Source organism: Sarcophilus harrisii, chromosome 1 (assembly GCF_902635505.1).
Source record: "Sarcophilus harrisii chromosome 1, mSarHar1.11, whole genome shotgun sequence".
NCBI classification, from domain to species: Eukaryota; Metazoa; Chordata; class Mammalia; order Dasyuromorphia; family Dasyuridae; genus Sarcophilus; species Sarcophilus harrisii.
Genome location: NC_045426.1, coordinates 450137087 through 450158421, shown reverse-complemented (window position 1 = coordinate 450158421; position 21335 = coordinate 450137087). Strand labels below are relative to the sequence as shown.

Here is a 21335-nt window from a genome sequence, read left to right as displayed (position 1 = left end):
CAATGGAGCAGTAATGAAATGAACCAGCTACGCCCAGCAAAAGAACTCTGGGAGATGACTAAGAACCATTTCATTGAATTCCCAATCCCTATATTTTTGCCCGCCTGCATTTTGGATTTCCTTCACAGGCTAATCGTACAATATTTCAGAGTCCGATTCTTTTTGTACAGCAAAATAACGGTTTAGTCATGTATACTTATTGTGTATCTAATTTATATTTTAATATATTTAACATCTACTGATCATCCTGCCATCTGGGGAGGGGGTGGGGGGGAGAAGGGGAAAAATTGGAACAAAAGATTTGGCAATTGTGAATGCTGTAAAATTACCCATACATATAACTTGTAAATAAAAGCTATTAAAAAAAAAGATGTAAGACGAACTGAAAGGAACCATACACGAAGTCTGAGATTTGGTTCTTCTTCTCACCTGAGAAGGAACCTGGAGGTGGCAGCAGAAGTGGGAGATTCCCTGCAATGAGGGAAGTTCTTTGGGGTAGGTAGAGGAAATCTAGCCTGGCCCTTGCTGACCTTCCCTCTGGGAACATCCTGCTCTTAGCAGGAGAAGGAGAAGGAATATAGTCTGAGGAACTCTAGCTCCTGTGTGAGTACCAGATGCTGAAAAAATATATGGAAGATCTGATAAGAGATCATAGATGTAGATAAAGCCAAGAATGAATATGTGAATGAAGAACAAAGGTAATGACTTCCATGACAATATGAAAGTTAGAAGGAGAGAGGATTTGGAAGGAAAGAATGGTAAGTTTGAGAACCCCGGAGGAGAAGCAGCATTGGCTGGATATACAGATTGGGAAATCATCTGCAAAAAGTTAATAACTGAACTTCAGGACACTTATGAGATGATCAGGTGAGAGAATAAGACGAGGAGAATGCTCAAGGCAGAGCCTTGGGGAATCACTAGTGGCTGAACCCACTAGGGTGTGCCATGACTTGAAGATGAAGCAAAGAAGGTGGAAGAGAGTGATCAGAAAGATAGAAGAAGTAAGAGAAAGCAGAAAGACAGAGTGAATATACAGGAAAAGAGAATGTGTAAGAGTCAGAAGCTGAAGACAGTTTAATGAAGAATAGAACCAAGAAAAGTCCAATATATTAAGCAATTAACATTCCTTCTAATTTTTCTTTAAACAGTTTCATGGACTTACTATTGCTTTGAATAGTAAAGAAAATGTTTACATAACCTAACTACTGTACAACACCAGAATTTATTTGTTTTTGGCTATCTATCTATCTAATATATATTAATATTCCCAATGAAAAATATTCATACTTGATTCTATTAACTGAATGGTACAAAGAATTTGTACAATTTTATCAGAATGTTTACATTATTAGTCATTATGTACATGTTGTTTTTCTTTTCCCAGGCTTTGAGTCTATCTCACTTAATTTCATGTTTCTATTTCTAGATAACTCTAGTAGCACAGTGGCTCCAGCCAATCATCACCTTCCCATGAGTTTGAAAGTAAAAAGTGTGCTTCATTCTTTTTTTTTTTTTTTTTTTTTTAAATTTAATAGCCTTTTATTTACAGGATATATACATGGGTAACTTTACAGCATTAACAACTGCCAAACCTCTTGTTCCAATTTTTCAACTCTTACCCCCCCTACCCCCTCCCCTAGATGGCAGGATGACCAGTAGATGTTAAATATATTAAAATATAAATTAGATACACAATAAGTATACCTGACCAAAACGTTATTTTGCTGTAGAAAAAGAATCAGACTCAAATATTGTACAATTAGCTTGTGAAGGAAATCAAAAATGCAGGTGTGCATAAATATAGGGATTGGGAATTCAATGTAATGGTTTTTAGTCATCTCCCAGAGTTCTTTTTCTGGGCATAGCTAGTTCAGTTCATTACTGCTCCATTAGAAATGATTTGGTTGATCTCATTGCTGAGGATGGCCTGATCCATCAGAACTAGTCATCATATAGTATTGTTGTTGAAGTATATAATGATCTCCTGGTCCTGCTCATTTCACTCAGCATCAGTTCATGTAAGTCTCTCCAGGCCTTTCTGAAATTATCCTGTTGGTCATTTCTTACAGAACAGTAATATTCCATAATTTTCATATACCACAATTTATTCAACCATTCTCCAACTGATGGACAGTGTGCTTCATTCTTAACAAGCTGTCAAGATCACAAGCCTGACTGGATCAACCCAATGTTGGTAGATAAACCAATAAGAATCAGAAAAAAGAAAGCAAAGATAACCCTGTAAATAATAACTCACGACTAGCAATATTTTACAAAGAAAATTTTAGGGATCCAGTAACAGTAGTGTGCACAGAAACATTACAGTAACTGCTTGATTCTGCACCAGCACAGGTTAGAATAAATACTGCACTTAAGATATCACGAGTAACTATGAAGAGAACAGCTACATTTGAACGGTTAGGTCAGAGCCAGATTGAAGAATCTCTGTTTTTTTTTTTTTTGTTTTTACTAAATTTAGACAATAATATCAGAGGGGAAAAATCAAGCTGCTTTCCAAAGTTTAGAAATCATTTTTTGAACTTAAACTTTGAGTCAATTATCTGAAATAATAATTTAAAGAGCAGAATGGACAGGATGCTGGACTTGGAATCAGGAAACTTAATTTCACATCTGGACAGAAATACTTATTAGTTGTGTGACCTTGAACAAGTCACTTAACATCTTTATGCCTTTGTTTCCTCATCTGTAAAACTACAATAATAATAGTACCTACTTCTATTATTGTTGTGTGGATCAAAATGAAATAATGCTTATAAAGTATTAGGTAAACCTGAAAGCATTATATAAATGCTGGCTACTGAACAATAAGTACTTTTAACATAACCTCAAAAATGCTGGTCAGAGGGATAATTAATTAAAAGAACACAAGTCGTGAAAAAAACAAAACCCTAATTTAATAGAACAATTAGAAGCCTGAAGCCTGAACCAACATGAATGTAAATATCTATTCAAAGTTTTATTTACAAAGTAAAATAACATTTAGGATGAGTATAGAAATGGGAGAGAGGTCAAATTTTGAGCTGATGCTTTAAATATCAAACTCATATTTTTATTTTCTTACTATACTATAGTAAATACTAACAAAGTATTTGCAACATCTTTAATGCTTTGAAAGAATTGGTCAATGTGATAAAAAAAGAGAAAACAATTTTTACTTTTACATAGTTTTCAAACAGATCATATGCAAGTGACTGATTTCCTTTTAACCTAATGTAAAAAATAGTCCTTGATGTAAAACAAAAAAGAATGCTCTTCTCTGACATATATTAGGGTCTATAAAGCACTTTCAAAAACAAAAAACACTAAAAAAAAAAAAAAAAAAAAAAAAAAAAAAAATAAAAACACTGAAGTGGGGATTTAAATTCAAAATTAGTAACATTGTCTAATATCCTATTTAATAAAAATTGACTTCTAAAATTCTCTCTCTAGCTCTAGATCTGTCATATCAAACTTTTTATGGATTACCCATAGGTCTCACATTTAGATATTAGATATTAAATTAGATTAGATTAGATATTAAGTATTAGAAGACATAAGCACAAGAAAAACAGTTATTATATTACAGGTGGGGGAATTCTTAGATAATATGTCCTGGAAGGCATTTTAAATTTAGTTTGTATCAAAAGAATGGAAGGTGAACTAGCAACAGAAATTTAAATTTTAGTAATTAGCTGTAAAACAAATAAACGAATCATGTAACTTGTCTGTGTTGAGGGTTGAAATACATAATTTCTAAGGTCCTTTTAAATTTTTACTGGTTTATTTTATGATCATTCTGAATCTACATTATTGTGTGCTAAAATGTGCTGTGCAGCTTTGAAGAAATACATGGAAGAAAAACTGTGCTTGAGAAGAACAGCAAGCTATTTAATGAAGAAACTATTTCCTAATAATTTAGCAGTATCTTTTTAGAATGATTACAAGCCTGAAGAAAATTAAATGTATGGGGGAAATATTAGGGCTTCACAGATAGTTGGCATAAATGGGATCTTTATTAGCCATCATCCTTGAACTATGAAATAAATGCCTGCCAACAAAGAATAGAGAATTCTGAACTTTTTTCCATTGTATAGATTCCTATGATATTATTTCTAATTCCCAAGAGGAATTCTTTGTAATTCATGAAAATGAATAAGAATGGGAGCAGCTAGAACACAGGTAAAATGTAAAGATAAGCAGGGACGGTTTATAGTTAAAACACACAATTCCAGGTTCAGAACTTTAATTTGTTGTGGTCAAAACACAAATCTTAATTTTAAGGGTTCTTTTCTCCTCAATGACTAATATTTCTTTTCTTCTTTCCACCCCCCTCAGTAGTATTTGTTTTTCCAAATACATGTAAAAATAATTTTCAACATTTATTTTCATCATAATGCTTTGTGTTCCAAAATTTTTTTCCTTCCTCCCCCAAAATAGCAATTAATCTGATACAATTTAAATATGTGCAATGCTTTTAAACATATTTTTATATCTGTCAATTGTGTAAGAAAAGTCAGACCAAAAAGGAAAAAAACCACAAGAAAACAAATAAATAAACAAAAAGGTGAAAATTCTATTTTTCAATCCACATTCAGCTTCCATAATTTTCTCTCTGGATATGGATGGCATTTTCTATGCCAATTCTATTGGAATTACCTTGTATTTTTTTTCTTCTGATGAAATTTATCATTTGTTAGATTCAACTATCATGATGCTTTTTAAGTTTGCATGTTTACTTAGCAGTGGGTTTATTTAAAAAGAATCAAAGTGAAATTATTTTGCAAATGGGTAATGCATTAAATGACACCAATGAATTATCTTAAAAAAATTCATTTAGTTCAATCTTGCCAATGCAACCTATTATAACATAAACCTATTATAGAGGTTTATGAATAGGATAACATTCTGTCCTATTACTTAATAGCTATTCCAGTGTTAAAACATGTTAGACTTTTTTCATTCCTGCTGCTAAGCAAGCACATATTCACTATATTTTCCCCCTCTGTATTAAGAGAGGAAAAAGGCCTAGCATGTATCCTTCTTATAACTGTCACATACTAGAAGACAATTAAGTTGTCAAGCACTGAGTATCGTGGATTCTTGGCTGAACTCAACCGATCCCATCTCCTTCTTCTAGACTAAATACAATTCCTTTAAATTTTTTTCTTATCATTGCCTTAATTGATTAGTTACTTTTCTTTAAATGTCCTACAATTTATTCATAGTCCCATTAGGAAATCAAGATCAAAACTGAACAATGTATTATATTCAGAAACTAAACAATATGAAGTATAGCAGAAAAACTTTCCCATTAAAGTATAATAATATTTTTACAATATTCATTTAATTTTTTTTAATTTAAAATTTTTTTACTCTCTTGATTTTTAAAAATAAGGGGATTATATAAGGCTAACAAATAAAATGTTTTAATTAGTGGTCTAACATCAAAGATTACTTTGATTTTCATTATAATTTAATTTAGGGTTCTGATTAACTTTTTGTTGTACAAGTTATCTAAGTATTCATTTCATATTTTATTAATATTAACTTTTAAAATTATTTTTGGTCTGTAAGAGTACAATCTTGCACTTGTTCCTGACAACATTCATTCAGATAGACTTTTACAATTTCTTTCCTTTTGGTTTAATTTGAAATCAATGAAATCAGAGCACTAAAAATTGCATGTATTTTAGTGACTATATACTGAATCTTCTAGCTGAATTCTATTTATATTCATAGTGCTCTCAAATTCTCACACAAATCTGCACCAACTAGTCTAAAGGTTCTCTCACTTCTCCTCAGAAGGAGATGGTGTCTCACTTAACCTCTTATCAAATATGTAGAGAATAAATATGGATGACTCAAAGAAAACTGCCTGGCCACTTTTACTTACATATTTGCAAATCTATCCTTTTTCCTGCTCCCAAAACAAAAAAGACTATGTTATCTATACAGTACATTCTTAAAATGACATAGTTATTATCTTAAAATTTCTGTTCCGTTGAGACTTACCTGTTCTGACTGGCAAAAGATGCCTGTTCTATAGGTAGGATGCTCTCAGGCCATGGGGCAGTCTGATTTGGAGGAGCTTGTTGTTGATTATACTGGGGTCCTCCCATATTCATCTCTAATTCAGATGGCCCTAAATAGAAAAAAGGAAGAATTATAGTATGCAAGTGAACTTTTTGGCCAAGAAAAAAATGGAAAAGATTGGGGGTGTGAGAGGAAGAAGAGAAATTCTCTGGAGGAAAATGAGATAAAAAGGCATTTTCTCTGGTTAAAAAAATATACACAGGAGATGATCATTCAGACCGTGGATTGTTGGATTCTCTGCTTTTCTTACTCCTTCCTCTGCCTGCCCACTTCCTAATCATTTCATTTTCCATTATGACCTACTATTAGGAGATGGAGATAAGCATGGCTAAAGTAAAGACTTGGATCATTCATTTTATAACTTTCTGGAAGTCCTTGCCTAAGGTTTAAAACTATGGAGAGGTTGCAGTTGTAATGGAAAGAGCAATGGGTTCTGAGCAGAGAAGCTGGGTTCATATTCCATCTCTGCTCTTTACTACATGTGCAGTAACTTCAGGGTAAGTCACTCAAATGGCCCTAGCTTCCTAGGACTGAATTAAATAATCTCCACAGTCTCTTCCAATTCTATAGCAAATGAAAATGAGCTCTGCAAAACTTTGGGTTCTTTTGTTAAATGATCCTTAAGTCTCTTTCTTTTTTATTGTTAGACTCTTACCAATCTTGAAATATCTAATATAGTATATAAAAAATGCACGAACATAAATGGATTTGTACCATGCTATGATGGATAATGAATAATGTAACTATAGAAAAACACATAATTTAAAAAGGGGAAGCTAGGTGATGCAGTGGATAGAGCACCAACCCTGAAGTCAGGAGGACCTGAGTTCAAATCTGGTCTCAGACACTTAATACTTCCTAGAGGTGTGACTCTGGGCAAATCACTTAACCCCAATTGCCGGGGGGGGAGGAAGGAGGGGAAGAGGGAGGGGGTTTGAAACCTTAGGTCTGACTATCATATATTATCTACTATTAATTTAACACCTGGCCAAATCCAACTATAGTGCTTATATTTTCTGTTTGGAGCCTTAGAGCACTCTCATTAAAGAGTATTAATTTATTTACATAATAATCATTTGATATATTTGTTTAAGGTAAATTTTCCTACAAATAATTTAAACTTTATTAACACAGTTAAAAGAAAACCTTACATTCATTTTTATTAATTGCTATTCACACTAACTCATCACAGGGAGAATACCTAATTGCAGCTATGGGCAAGTCTTGAATGTACTGAGAGAAATGTCACTCCCTTTAAGAAGTCACAGAAGACTGAGAGTGTCAGAAGCTAGCTTACCCATATTCATGACCTGAGACTGAAGCATCTGTCTTTGGCCAGGCTGGCTGCTAGGTCTCATAGGAATGCTGGCAGTTGGGTTACGAATCATACCTCCTTGGATTGGCCTATTCATGGCACTGGTTGTGGCAGGACAGGTGACCCTCACTGCAGAGCCCGGGGATCCCCATTCTCCTGAAGGTATTGCAGGTCGGGAAGTATTTCCACCAATCATTCCTGTGATAATGTTAAAGAAAGTAGAGAAATATATCCCTTGCTAACATAATTATCACAAAATAATCTTACTCTTCACAGGAGACTACTAGTATATAGAATTAGATCAATTGTCTCACGAGTGACTTGTGTCCTTAGTTGTTCAGTTATAACTGGTGATCATTACAAATTTTTCATGACATAGAGTTGTTGCTGGCTATCGTTTTGAGAAACTAAGAAAACTGTTCCCATATGTACTCTACAACAGGTGCTGAGGGTGTGTAGATAACCTTGACTTCCTTCCTCAGGAAGTGAATCACATCTGCTGATACATGTCAATGCTTCACTTTCCAAAAAAGATTAGGATAAGACAAAGAACTAGGTGTCAACTAATAATGAATGTTTTCTTATAAAGTAAAAACTCAAAGAAGACTCTACCAAATCAATGTTAAACATGGAAATACTGGCTTCTTTCTCAAAACTCTACCTAGGCTGTCTGTACAAACTATGGGGAAATTACTCACAAAAGCTTTCCAATATTTATTCCAGTTCATTATTAAGGCCAGGGGAAGTTCTGCTGTTGTTATAATTCTGAGCTACCTGTTTACATCTGATTGTGCATCTGTAGAAGTAATATGGCATCTCACTATAATTAGAGAAATTATCTCTTTGTAATTAAGATATTAGGAATTATTTTTACTACACATAAAAGAATTGAAGATTTGCCAAGTGGGATCAAGTTCCTGATCTATATCATCTGACTCTGGTTTTTGGCACTGGCCAAGTATCAGATATTTTAAAAGGAGGAAATAACCCAAAACCAAATTTGTTTTGTTGTGTACATATATGCAGGCCATGACAGTCCACTGCAAAGTATGATAATTTTAAAAAAGGGGTTATGTACTAATAAATATATTTTTAGAGAAGATAAGCTAAAAAGCTGATAATATCAGTGGTTCACACTAACTGGGAACTAGCTATAAATTGTTTTTCAACTATATGAAGTCATTAGCATTCTCTAATTTTTCCATCCTGGTTCATTAAGATTATCATTTAAGATGTTAGATATGTCTAGATTCACAAAAACTGCTGCAGAGGAGACAATTCTAAGTATCATTTATAAATCTTGATGCTTTATTCTTTTCCTTCAGAGAAATGGCATAGCTGAATGATAAGTTTAAACTGGTGTCATGTTTTTGGTGGTGGTGTTTTTTTTTTCCTGGAATATATTTGTAACCAGAATGCTACTACTGCTAATAATGCTACATAGCTTACCCACACTGAAAATATAAACCATTTAGGTATATATTTGTTGTACTATAATGAGAAATGCTTATTTTCTTCTAAATTAAATGTTAAAATCATATTAAAGAAGCTACATTTATAGTATTCAACTATGTTTATAGTATTTCTTGTGTGACACAAAAAATTTTAGAGCTTAAGATACCATCCAGTTCAATCATTTTAAAGATGAAGAAACCGAAGCACTGCACTGGGGAGAAAAGTAACTTGCCTGTCATCACACTGATAATGAAAGTGAAAAGGCTACAGCCCATTTCTCTCAAATCTTGCCTCCTCAGTCAACCTTTTAAAAACTTGTTTAAAACTTTCCTCCCTTACAACGATCTCACAAATGCAGGTAAGATAATCAATATTTGAATTCTTTTTTCCTATATGACAACCTCAAATATCCTGTTTGCAGAAACCAAGGATTTGTCTGTCACCTTTCATTTTTTCCTCTTATTTAATAGTATTTTATTTTTTTCTCCAAATACATGTAAAGTTAGTTTTCAACATTCATTAACTCTTCATTTTATAACATAGAATTTTAGGGATAATGGTGCATTATTATAAATAGTATAAATCTACATGCTGGAATAGGATAGGAACAGCTAAAAGAACAGCACTTGTTTTTAGTTCTAGATACATCAAGGAGGTTAAGATGATGGTACAGATATTTCATGTTCTATTACATGCAAATCCAAACTGAATGACTAAAATCTTAATATACATTTAATAACAAAGAAATTTTAGTTAGCCCTAAAAGCTATACTTTTATATACTTTAAAAATTTTATAGTTGACAATGATTTAACATTTTCATTGTCCTGGTTGGATATTAAGTGCTAAGTCAGTTTAGTTCTTAACTTCTATTTTATAACTTCTTACTCAGATGGTACTACCAATTATTGGGAAAGTTTAGGCATATTATAGACATTCACTTGGAATAAGCCACTATCTGTTAGTTTCACATAGGGTCCCAGAAGTACTTTTTGAAAATAACTAACTAGAGTTTTAACTAGAATAGATATAAAGCAATTACATTCATGTTATGGGATTAAAAAATTATAGTACTGATTAGAAATTCAATTAAAATGTCAAACAGCAAAAATGATCAGTTATGACAGTTTATTTTTTTTTTAACCTTTCAAGCACCATTCTTAGGAATTTCAGAGCCTTTGGATGTTCAAATATGTCTAAATAGTTAAAACTCTTACATCCACCAGGAAGAATTCATTTAAATTTTTTAAAAATGCATTTAATGTAGTATGTGATATCATAGCCAGTTAAGTAATTTAGTGAAAAAATAGTGCAATTAAGCCCTTACCTGTATTACTGTTCCCTAAATTTCCTTGGTTTCCTATCATCCCTTGATTACCCATCATTCCTGGCTGAGGTATCACTGAATATGGGCTACTGTTTCTTATTGGTGGGAAAGGTCCAGCACTTGTTGGGCTTTGCAATGTGATGTCGAGTGGTAAATTCTGATTTGGCAATAACCGGCCCAGCTGTCCTGGTCGAGGGTTATTAAAAGCTAAAGAGAAAACAAATAAAAGCGAAGTTAAAATAAGAAAATGAAAAATGATAGTCATAGAATGGATTAGGTGAACCCTTCTGAAACATAAAAGATAAGGATCAATGATTTGCTTAAAAAAAGAAAATTTAGACTAAAAACATACATACAGTGCCAAAATGTAAAACTTACCTATGATAATTTTTACTTTCCTAGCTTCCAGAAAGTGACAAAAGTATTTATATTTGATGTCAGAGAAGCTTTACTTACCATTATTTTCTCTAAATATTAATCTCTACAATGAAATGTTTAGTGCATTTCTCATTATCATAAAGATTACATAGTAGAATTCCAAAGTTAATTGACTACTATTATTTTATGGTATGTGTCCATGCACACACACACACGTTCTCCCTTCTGTAACATGTCTAAATCTCACATATCTACAGATTTAGCATATAAAAAATTTTCAATCTTTTTCAATCTTTCCTGGGTAAAGGAATGACTTTAAATGTTAAATGGTTATCATTGGGTTGAAAACAAAGGACTTAAGATTTTAATTGGCTTATTAATGGAAATGCTGGGATGAAATGCCATTTAATTCACTGAATTCAGTCACTAATTAATTTGAAGGTCTAATCTGAGAGTATCTGTCTAAATTATCAAGCATTTATTAGGGGTTTATTATGTGGAAAGTACTATATTTAGTATAGCATAGTATTTCCTCACACAGCTTGATTAGTTCAATATGGACAGCAATACCTGATAATTCAGGATGGCAAATAAATGTGAGAGCCTGGTTATTAGAATTCATAAAATTAACTGAATTATTTCATAATATGTAGGAATATCATGTTAAAGGAAATATAAATTACCAACAACCATTGATACAAATCGAATTTTCATCATAATCAGTGATGAAAACAGAAATTATTAATTTTAAAGATGGTTTTACTATTTGTGAAATAATGAGAATGATTCATTTCTTCCTATTTTTCATTACTTCATTATTTAACATCTGTACCTTATTTCTTATGTGTACAGAAGAGGCCAGAAGTTCCAAGAATTATGTTACATTGTAGTCCCTTATTTCCCTTTTATTAAACAATTACCAACTGCTTGAAAAAACAATCCTTAAATTCATTTTGTCACTTCTGTAGAATTTTCACCCTGGAACTCTATGAATCTCTGCCGCCTTTCTCTCCTCCCCCCCCTTAATAAAAAAAAAAAAAAAAAAAAAGGAATGCCATGGTTTTCTAGCTCTCCAAAAAATGACAGGAACTATTTTTCTTTTCCGAAATAATTAGGTCTTACTTGAGTAATAGTCTTAGTAAGTAAAACTTTCAAATAATCAACCTGATAGTTATAATCTAGTGTTCTACTCTCCCAAATCCCAAATCCCTATCCATGGAGAATAACTATATATGTATGTAGTGAATATGTAGTTGTAGGGATATTATTAAAGAATGCAATGGAACAGTGATGTTATCTATCACCCATCTATGAATTCCAGTCCTTGTCCTTCTTACCACAGTCATAAATAGCTAAATTCTTCAGCACCTCAAGGTAGTAATTAAGGAAGTTTTACACAGGAACAGAATGTTTCAGATCTTAGATTAAATAGATGAGAAAGAATTCGTATGGATACTTACTTTACCAAGTAAGTTTAGATTTATATAACAAATAAAACCTATCAAAGATGGGTTTCTAATTCTAAAATAATTATTTTAATTTAGGAAAACATTATAAATTAAACAAATATTTTATTTTTAATGAAACTATTTCACTTGTTCAGTTCAACATGACAACTAATTTCAAACTGCTGTTTTGAATGATTACGCACAGTAGATGGTGCTGTCTGATCACAGTAACGAAGTCTTCACGATCCCAAGAGCACTCTTGCCAAAACTATTTCTGATAATGCTAATATGTAAATTTCTCAGTTTGAACAGAGATTGACCAAACTCACTGCTTTGTGAGATCCGCAATGCTGGTTTCTGGGCTCCAACAGGTGCAACAGGACTGTTTTCAGCTGTGAGTTGCATGAGGTCATTGATGATGGCTTGCTTGTCGACTGATCCAGCCGGGGCACCTGGCCGTGTGTCTGGGAAAAGCTGTGGTAACTGACTGTTCTGCAAATCATCCAAAATTTCTTCCAAGTTGTCCAGCTCACTGCCAGGCTATATTAATTATCAACAGAATTTATTCAATAACACTCCAAAAAAACCCACAATAGTACTATAACTTATAAACCCACCTACAAGGAATACAGACACAAAGGATTAATATATATATATATATATATATATATATATATATATATATATATATATATATATTTATCTAACACTCCAAAACAACATTTGTAGCTAAAGATTAAAAGCTCTCTTCCAAACACTTTCTCTTTTCATAAATTTTGGTACATTTGGTTTAGCTCTTACATGGTTGACCATTCCTTCTTCAGACTCCTTTGCTGGATCACCAACTGTATCATGTCCTCCTAACTGGGTGTAACCCAAGAGTCTTTCCTTTCCAGGGTTTATGCTATTTCCATATTATACAATCCCACCTTTCTCTCATCTTTCAATGCCCTTCTATCTGTGTATTCCCCCATTAAAAGCTTGAAGTCAAGATTTGCCTTGCCTGTTTTTTCTACTTCTAATGCTTAGCACAATTCCTGGAATATATCAAGCACTTAAATGCTCTATTTACTTTCTTTGTCTATGCTCTTTCACTAGATGAATGTATCAATAACAAAAGTTTTAATTTTCATGCTGATAACCTTCTGATCTAAATTTGTATCTCCAGGTTTTTTCCTGAGAACTAGTTCCTCATCACCTACAGTCTGCTGACCAGTCAAAACAGACTGTTCACAGAGATATCTTTAACTCAGCACATTCAAGTTACCTTTAGAAGCTTCCTATTTTTGTTTTAAGTTCTGGACAAATGTCCAGTCAGGAAGGTTTGTAGTCTGTACCTTAACTCCTCACTGTTACCACACCTGTCCAATCAGCTGCTAAATTTTGTTATTTTTACCTCCACATCTTTCATATCCAAGAAGGAGTAAGCTAACATAAACAATGCACTTAATTTCCTAGGTAGATTGTCTTGTCATTCTCTCACAACCAACCACTTTAATTCAGGCTCTCGCACTTTCCTTGAACTATTGCAGTAGCCTCCTAATTTATCTGACTTTAAGTTTCTCTTTACTCCATCCTACACACCCAACCTGGGTGATTTTCCTCAAATATAGATCTGACCATATTCTTTGTTTCAGTAAACTCCCATAGCTCCGTCAAGTCCAGGATAAAACAGATGTTCCTTTGTTTGGTTTTTAAAGCCCCTCACACCTTGGCCCCCAAATACCCTTCCAGTTTGTCATTACTATATTTCCCAAACTCTATAATCTACAATACCTGCGGTTTTTTTTCTGTATAAACATGGCCTTTCATCACTAGTATTTTCAGCTTTTTGCATCATTGTCTCTCATGTTTAGACTTTGCAGTTCAAGTACCATCTACCACATGAAGCTTTTTTCCTTCTTCCCAACTGCTAGTAATGCATCCTATATAAAGTTGTACTTATTTTTTATTTTATCCATTGGAGTTAAATGAAAAATATACTTTGCACATTTTCCAAGCATCTAAAGGAAAATTACTTATGTAGAATACGAGTAAATATATGATAAGCTTTTTATATATAGAAATCTTCCATACAGAAGCATATCAAATCTGGTGAAAATTTTGTTTTAGAGTTTGAGAAATTATCATTAAAATTTTTTGTTTTCAATAATTAAATCTTAAATATAGGAAAATAGAATGCTTCCAGTAAAATCTATAAAGATTTCCTTGTTAATTTCAAGTGCTTTATTTGGGATTGGAAGGAGATTTTAACATTGCAATTATACTTTAGAGAAGTAATTCTATATTGCAAGGGGAAATCAGAAGTTTATAGTTGAAGAAGATAGCTTTTATTTTTAAAAAAACATTATTTTTTTCATTGTCTGACTATATCTTTGCACAAAACCCCCAGTCTATAACATTTTCCCTTCTTTTAGTTTCTCTACTTTGAAATGCAGTTATTTTAAAACTATTTTCTAAAGTTGATATGTTAGAGAAAATACCCAATATTCTTTTTTTTTTTTTTTTTTTTTTTTTTGCTGTGGCAGTTGGGGTTAAGTGACTTGCCCAGGGTCACACAGCTAGGAAGTGTTAAGTGTCTGAGATCCTCCTGAACTCAGAACTTTGACTCAGGTCCTCCTGACTTCAGGGCTGGTGCTCTATCCACTGAACCAACTAGCTGCCCCCCCCCATATTCTTTTAATTAAATTTTTTTCTAATATCTTTTACCAAAGAAAATACTTTTCAACTGCAATATTTCCAATATTTTACACCAAAAGAAAGACACTATTTTGTCATCAGAGTAATTCTACGGACTTCAAGGTTACTATCTAAACATTTCTTTTTCAGCTTGAGTGACACATTTTACTTATGCCTCTTGTGCAAAGAATAGAAAAAGAGCAATAATGAGAGAGATAAGATTTAAAATCACTTGGACAACTGACTAGAAGCGAGACTAGAGTGAAGACGCTGCAACAGTCCAGCTATGAGGCAATGAGTACCTATACCAGGGTAGTGGCAGAGTTTTGGGTGGGGCCTACAAGACATGTTTTCAAAATATAAAGGATAAAACTTGGCCAAAAATTAAGTCTCCTGGATAAGAGACATGTGAGAAGGATTCAAAGATGACACCTGAGTTGTAAGCCTGGGTCATCACTGAGAGGAAGGTGATAATCTCTAAAGTAATAGAGAGGCAAAGAAGAGAGAAGGGCCAGGGGAAAAAGAGTTCAATTCAAGATGTCCAATAGACTATTTAAAATGACAGACTGGACAGAAGAGTAACTTGGAAGAAGATCCAGCAAAAAAGAATGAGAGGTAGGAGGAGAATTAGGAGAAAATACTGTTACAAAAGCCTAGAGATGAGAGTTGTCCAAGAGAAGAGATGATTAACAATGTCAAAAACTGAAAAAAGGTCATGAAGAAGGAAGAGCTGAGAAAAAGACCATTAGATTTGTGATAAAGAGATCACTAATAATCGGGGGGAGGTGGAAAAGAAAAAGAGGGAGAGAGAGGGAGAGGGAGATAGAGAAAGAGACAGAGAGGGAGGGAAGAGAGGGAGAGAGAGAGAGATTGACCACAGGAGAGCACAGATTCAGCTAAATAATGAAATCTGAAGGCAGACTATAGGATTTAAGAAAGGGAATGAGAAAAAAAGGAAGCAGAGGCACTGAATGTAGACAACTTTTTCAAGGAAGAGCCACAGAAAAGAAGAGACATGGGATATTAACTAGTAATAATGATGGACGGATTTAAGTTTTTTTTTTCCTTAGAAGATAGTAGTGTTTATGAGTAGGGAAGCAACCAGCAGATGGAGAGAAATTGGAGATTACTAATAAAGCAGAGATGATAGAGGGGGCATGCAGTGGGAGTAATAAGAGTTCACTTTTGCCTCTAGAGGGATTGGCCTTGCAAAGGAGAAAGCCCATGTCTTCATGGGAGATGGGGATGATGGAGAAAATAGTGGAAGAAGACATCTGAATGATATAAAATGAGGAGGGGAGAAAAAAATAGCTTTGGAAGAAATGGTTTCAGTTTCTTCAGTGAAACATGAGGCAAGAATCTTGGAGGGGGTATGTGTGTGAGATGGGGTAATTGGAGGCTTAAGGAGGAATGAAATGAATCAATTAGCAATGTGTAAAAAGATTGCCTTGCTGCATTCAAGATCCAGTTGAGATTAAGCAACATAAATTTGTGGTGGACCCAGTTGGCATATTTTTGTGATTTTTGTTTCAACAACTTTGTGCAGCAGCACATGAAAAGGAGAGAAAGCAGCAAATGGAACAGGTGGAAGTGGAGTAATCTGAAGCTGAGGTTTGTCAGGGCAAGATTGGCAACAGGATAAGGGATCAAGGAGACATGAGAGAGAGGACAATGTAGAATTAAATTGGTTTATCAAGGGTCTAAGATGGGGAAGAGAAGAGAGTGTAACCAACACGGGGTAATGGTCTGGGGAAAGAATTGAATGGTAAAGGGACTGAAGGTGCCAATGAGAACAAAGAATACAGGCAGGGGTGATAAGGCAAAATGAAAGGTACAATTACAGTGATTATCTACTTCTTGTGGAACTGAATCTGTCAATCAGTTAGTGCCTTCTAAATAGGCCTTATGTTTAATACATTCTGCATGAACACTAAGATCTATATAAGCTACATTATATTTAAGGAATCCATTTTTTCCCATTAAATGGTAATCTAGATTTTCTCAAATTTCTATCGTATCTCTACTGTATGCTAAAGATTATATAGAAATTCCTTTATAAACCATTTTTAGAGATGTATATAGTCCTAATATAATTTTCCAAATTATATACATAATATGTTAATAAGTGCTTTTGGCTCAAGCTTACATTGAGAAAGGGAATAAAATAATTTGTTCCTTGAGAAAGTTTTGTACTATCTAGGAGTAGAACTGCCCCTAAATGATCACTTTTATATTATAAGCAGTCAGTCAATGAACATTTTCTTTTTCCTTCTTTTCTCCTTTTTTTTTTTTAAACATTTCTTCCCTCACTCTCAAGGACAGTATTAATGTATAAAGTAATTGAATTGTGAAGTCATCCTTTCCCACACTGTTATATACAAAAAGATTAGACATTAACTACTCTGGACAGATATCTATTTCAACTTCAAAAACTAATGATGGAATTCAACACCTTTCCTCTATAAGCTATTCCTATATTTAATAAGTCTAAGTGATAGATAAATAGATAAGTTTGCATACTTGAACAAATTTAGAAGATTTTAATGTGTTTAATAGTTTTTTTTCTTCCAGTGCCTTCTAAATGATTTTAAGGATAACAAATTAAAGAAATATTTATACTACTAAAATAGAATAGCTATAATAAAATAAAAATTTTTTTTTTTTACCATTTACCTGATATATTTGCTAATTTAAGACTGAGTCAACACTACATGCTTCTAGAAATAATGGAATCACATTTTGTGTCATGAAAGAAAACTCGTGGAACTTTAGGAGCTACACCTCAAAAAGTAAATAACTATATAAATAGCTTCTTTAAGAATTATAATTTGCAGACAGAAATTATGTTCTGTAAGTTCACAACCTGAAAAGTTCAAAATGAGATTTATTATTACAGGTAATATATGGCTCTGGTTTTTTCTTCTCCCTTTGTGAGGTTTTCTATAAACATTTAAAATTGGCATCTAATTCATAAATAGCTTCATCTGTGAAAGTGCAGTTCTTTTTCCTAGATCCTGTTTACCCTCAAACTATTTTAACATTCAAATGATTTTTTTCTATATCTGCTAGTGGTAGAGAAGATGAAGTTAGTTTATACTATAGTTTGGTGAATTCGCCATCATAAAATGGCAGAAGTATTTTAAAAATATTTAATCTGCACACCAAGATTTCAGTTCTAGTCTTCACCCATGTTTTGCTAGATCATGATTTCTCTATGACACCACAGATGGATTTGTCTTCCTTAGAAATGCTTTGCAAGTTGCTTAAACATGCTTAGGCATCTATTTGGATGCTCAAATTATCTACATAATTTTGAGAAATTAGATGATCATGCTATTTCAGGAAGAAAATGAAGACTATTTCTTGTAAAATGAAAGGTCTACAAAATTAAAATTTGACTTAATTCTTTTAATTTTCCCCTTTTTGTGTTTCTGAGAATGTCATGTATCAAATCAGCTTGATCTTTGCAGTAAATTTACTTTGAAAGTAAAGATAATTCTCTAAATTTTAATGGTGTGTGTGTGTGTGTGTGTGTGTGTGTGTATATATATATATATATATATATATATATATATACATATCAGTAGAATGAATTACAAAACAGCCTTTCAAAGAATTTTGAACAAAGATAATTTTAATACAGCCTTACTAAAATCAATACTTGCTTAATGATACACCTAGAACTTCCTTCCCATTTTCTTGTTGAAAAATTTTGAATGCTTTGAATGTGGCCAGCTTAAATGAAGAAATCCATTTTCCTTGTTCCTTTTCTAATTTTTCCTCTATTAAAACTGCAGACACATGAATTTAATGGCATTCAATCCATGTTTTATTGTGAAAATAGAAGAACAAACAGAATACTAAGTAAATATATTGGAAATAGTTTTGCTATTTAAGAAATGTTTCCTGTGAGTTTCAAAGTCTTGTAAAAGCACATGGTCTTTAAGTATTCTACAAGAATACTATTCTTTTTTTTAGTATGATCGCACACCAGAGCACTTCCTCTTCAGGAAAAGTTAAGTGTCAGGTTATGTGTATTGTACTCATCAACTCATTGGCTCTTTTTTTTCCATTACAATAACAAAAGATTCTTTATGTGGAGTTCAATCTTACTACAGATTTGCTCCATATTAGTTAAAATGAGATAATTAGATACAGCTAGTTGTGGGTACCATTTATCCTCCTAATATCTGCATTTCCAAGCCCAGTACTCAACATATTGCCTGGCACATAATTAGTGCTTAATAAATGCTTTATCATTTATTCATCCATTCAATTAAATTTGAATTAAAATTCAAAATTAAAAGTTTAAGTGTGGTCACATATAGTGGGTAAATTTTTTCCTATATTTATCATGTTTTTAATGTTAAGATTGTGCCTAAGCAATATGTCCAAAGAATTTGAAATAGGGTGTATGGATGAAGCAAAATCGTGACTTTCCTTAAGCCACTATAACTATATATGACTATGTCCAACCCAATTCCACAAATCAGATATGTGGTGATGATAATATCTTATTTCATTTAATGATTATGACAAATGGAATCTTTATATACCACTTTTTCTTGAGAAACAATTAGAAATATAACAATTATTTACATGATATAATTAGAAATACAAAACAATTAAAAAATATATGCATCTATTACAGGGGTCCTCAAACTTTTTAGATAGGGGGCCAGTTCACTGTCCTGTTGGAGGCCTGGGAAAGTAAAAACAAAAACTTTCTTTTGTGGGCCTTTAAATAAAGAAATTTCATAGCCCTGGGTGCCTCACCCAGGATAAATGTCCTCAGCTGTGCATCTGGCCCACGGGCTGTAGTTTGAGGACCTCTGGTATAAAATTTTCCTTCCCCCCCCTCAACTAAGAAAACGTTGGTTTCTTGTTTAAAACTTAGAGTAATTATACATTTAAATATTTAAATACAACACTGTCTCACTTCCCTTATTCTGGAAATCCTCTGGACCACAAGGCTTAATGTAAAAAAATAAAATTTATATGTGGAAAGAGATGCCACATTGTCATGGGTCTTATGAGTCATGATAATCTTGTTCTTTCCTATATTATAGTGAAGATGAATTTTAATACACTGAAAAAATCATTTTTACCAATTTTTACTAATATGGTTTTGCACTCTAGTTCATCTATTTCTGCCAATTCTCACTATTAACTTTCCACTGAGAGTGTGACTGAGTCACTGCTTCTAGTCTTGCTATATTTAAGGTAGTCAGAATATTAGCTGTATAGAAAACTGCATTATTATCTAAGTTTAAAGATTAATCACTAAAGAAATTAGTATAATTTGGCTTAGTTTCTCTCCTGAAGGGTATGAAGAATTGAAAAACTGTAGTTATCCCTTAGGAATGGCAGCAGCTGTCAAGACTTATTCGAATGAGAGAAATAAAAAAGCCCAAGAAAATGCTTTGCTGTGACTGCTTGGAACTGTGGGATGGTGCAAAGCTCTAATAGCATGTTTGGCCTCTGCTTCCACGATTATTGCTTTCAATCTGAGAACTGCCTATGGCTTAGATTCTGCTGACAAAGCAGAATTAAGAAACCCTGGGGCAGTGATTTAAGATTAGTCAGGTTATGATGCTTACATTCTCTTCTCCATAGCTCATCTAGAATAGAAAAAAACCGAAATACCCTCATGCAAAGTAAATCTTAAAAACAAGTTATTGAAAATATTTGAGTAGTGGTAAGGTACTGCTATAAAATAGCTACAAACTACTATACAATTTCTTAACCAATCAAAACTTAAGAAGGATCTGAAGTAAGGGGCAATTTATAGGGATTAATGACTAGTAGAGAGAGTTGATGCTGCAGGGTGAAGTCTTAGATCATTAACCCCAGCCAATCATTAATTCCCCAGGAAATGCTCTGTGCCAAGGTTGTTATTGTAGTACTAACCTTTTTTTTTTTTTTTTTTTTTTAAATAAAGAAAAGCATTACATGGTTTACTTTTTCCTATGGTGTCATTATCCTTTCAGAGCACTGCAGGAAGATGATTTTGAATGGCATCACTTGGGCTACTTTTCCAGGAATTATAGCCTTCAACACCATAAAATAGCCAATCAAATCCTCTCATTTAATTTGGCATTTAAATGTATCATACCAATAATTTATAGTCTTAGTGTATAATTCTTTAATTAAACAACTCACTGTGTTTTTTTAAAGGTTTATCATGAATGATTTGAGCAATAAGCTTCATCAATGCAACACTTTTACTTGTCCCCAATTGACTACCTCATTCAGCACAATTATTGTTCCCGATCTCCTCTTTGCTCCTCATACCTCCAGACACATCACATCCCCTTCCACTATCTTCTTTATTACAGCCTCTGAAGTAGTTTTCTCACAAAGGATCATGTCCCCTTCTTATTCTCTATTCCACTGTTCTCAATATTATTCCGTTTCTGTGAGTGTTAACCTCTACTTATCTACTAGTTCCTTTCCTGCTATCTATAAAGAGAATTGTTGTTTCCCCTGTCCCCTTAAAACACACTAAATATTCCTTCCTTGCCAAATAACATCCCATACCTCTCTTCTCTCAGCCAAACTCCTTGAAAGGGCTGTCAACAATTTATATCTCTATTTTCATTATTACTTTCTTTTACACCCCCTGCAGTTTGGCTTCCAAA

General features: G+C 33.1%; 1 protein-coding gene across 9 annotated transcripts in view; it reads right to left on the bottom strand.

The window, feature by feature from the left end:
- NCOA2 (nuclear receptor coactivator 2) overlaps positions 1 to 21335 on the bottom strand; it is a 406774-nt gene that overhangs the window by 35083 nt on the left and 350356 nt on the right. For 8 of the 9 annotated variants that reach the window (XM_031946275.1, XM_023495974.2, XM_031946278.1 and 5 more), the window contains 4 exons: positions 12345 to 12555; positions 10190 to 10396; positions 7391 to 7606; positions 6013 to 6142 (listed from right to left, as the gene is read on the bottom strand). In XM_031946275.1, coding sequence (XP_031802135.1) covers positions 6013 to 6142; positions 7391 to 7606; positions 10190 to 10396; positions 12345 to 12555 — 764 coding nt within the window. The remainder of the gene's footprint in view (positions 1 to 6012; positions 6143 to 7390; positions 7607 to 10189; positions 10397 to 12344; positions 12556 to 21335) is intronic. The other variant, XM_031946279.1, reaches the window with a different exon arrangement.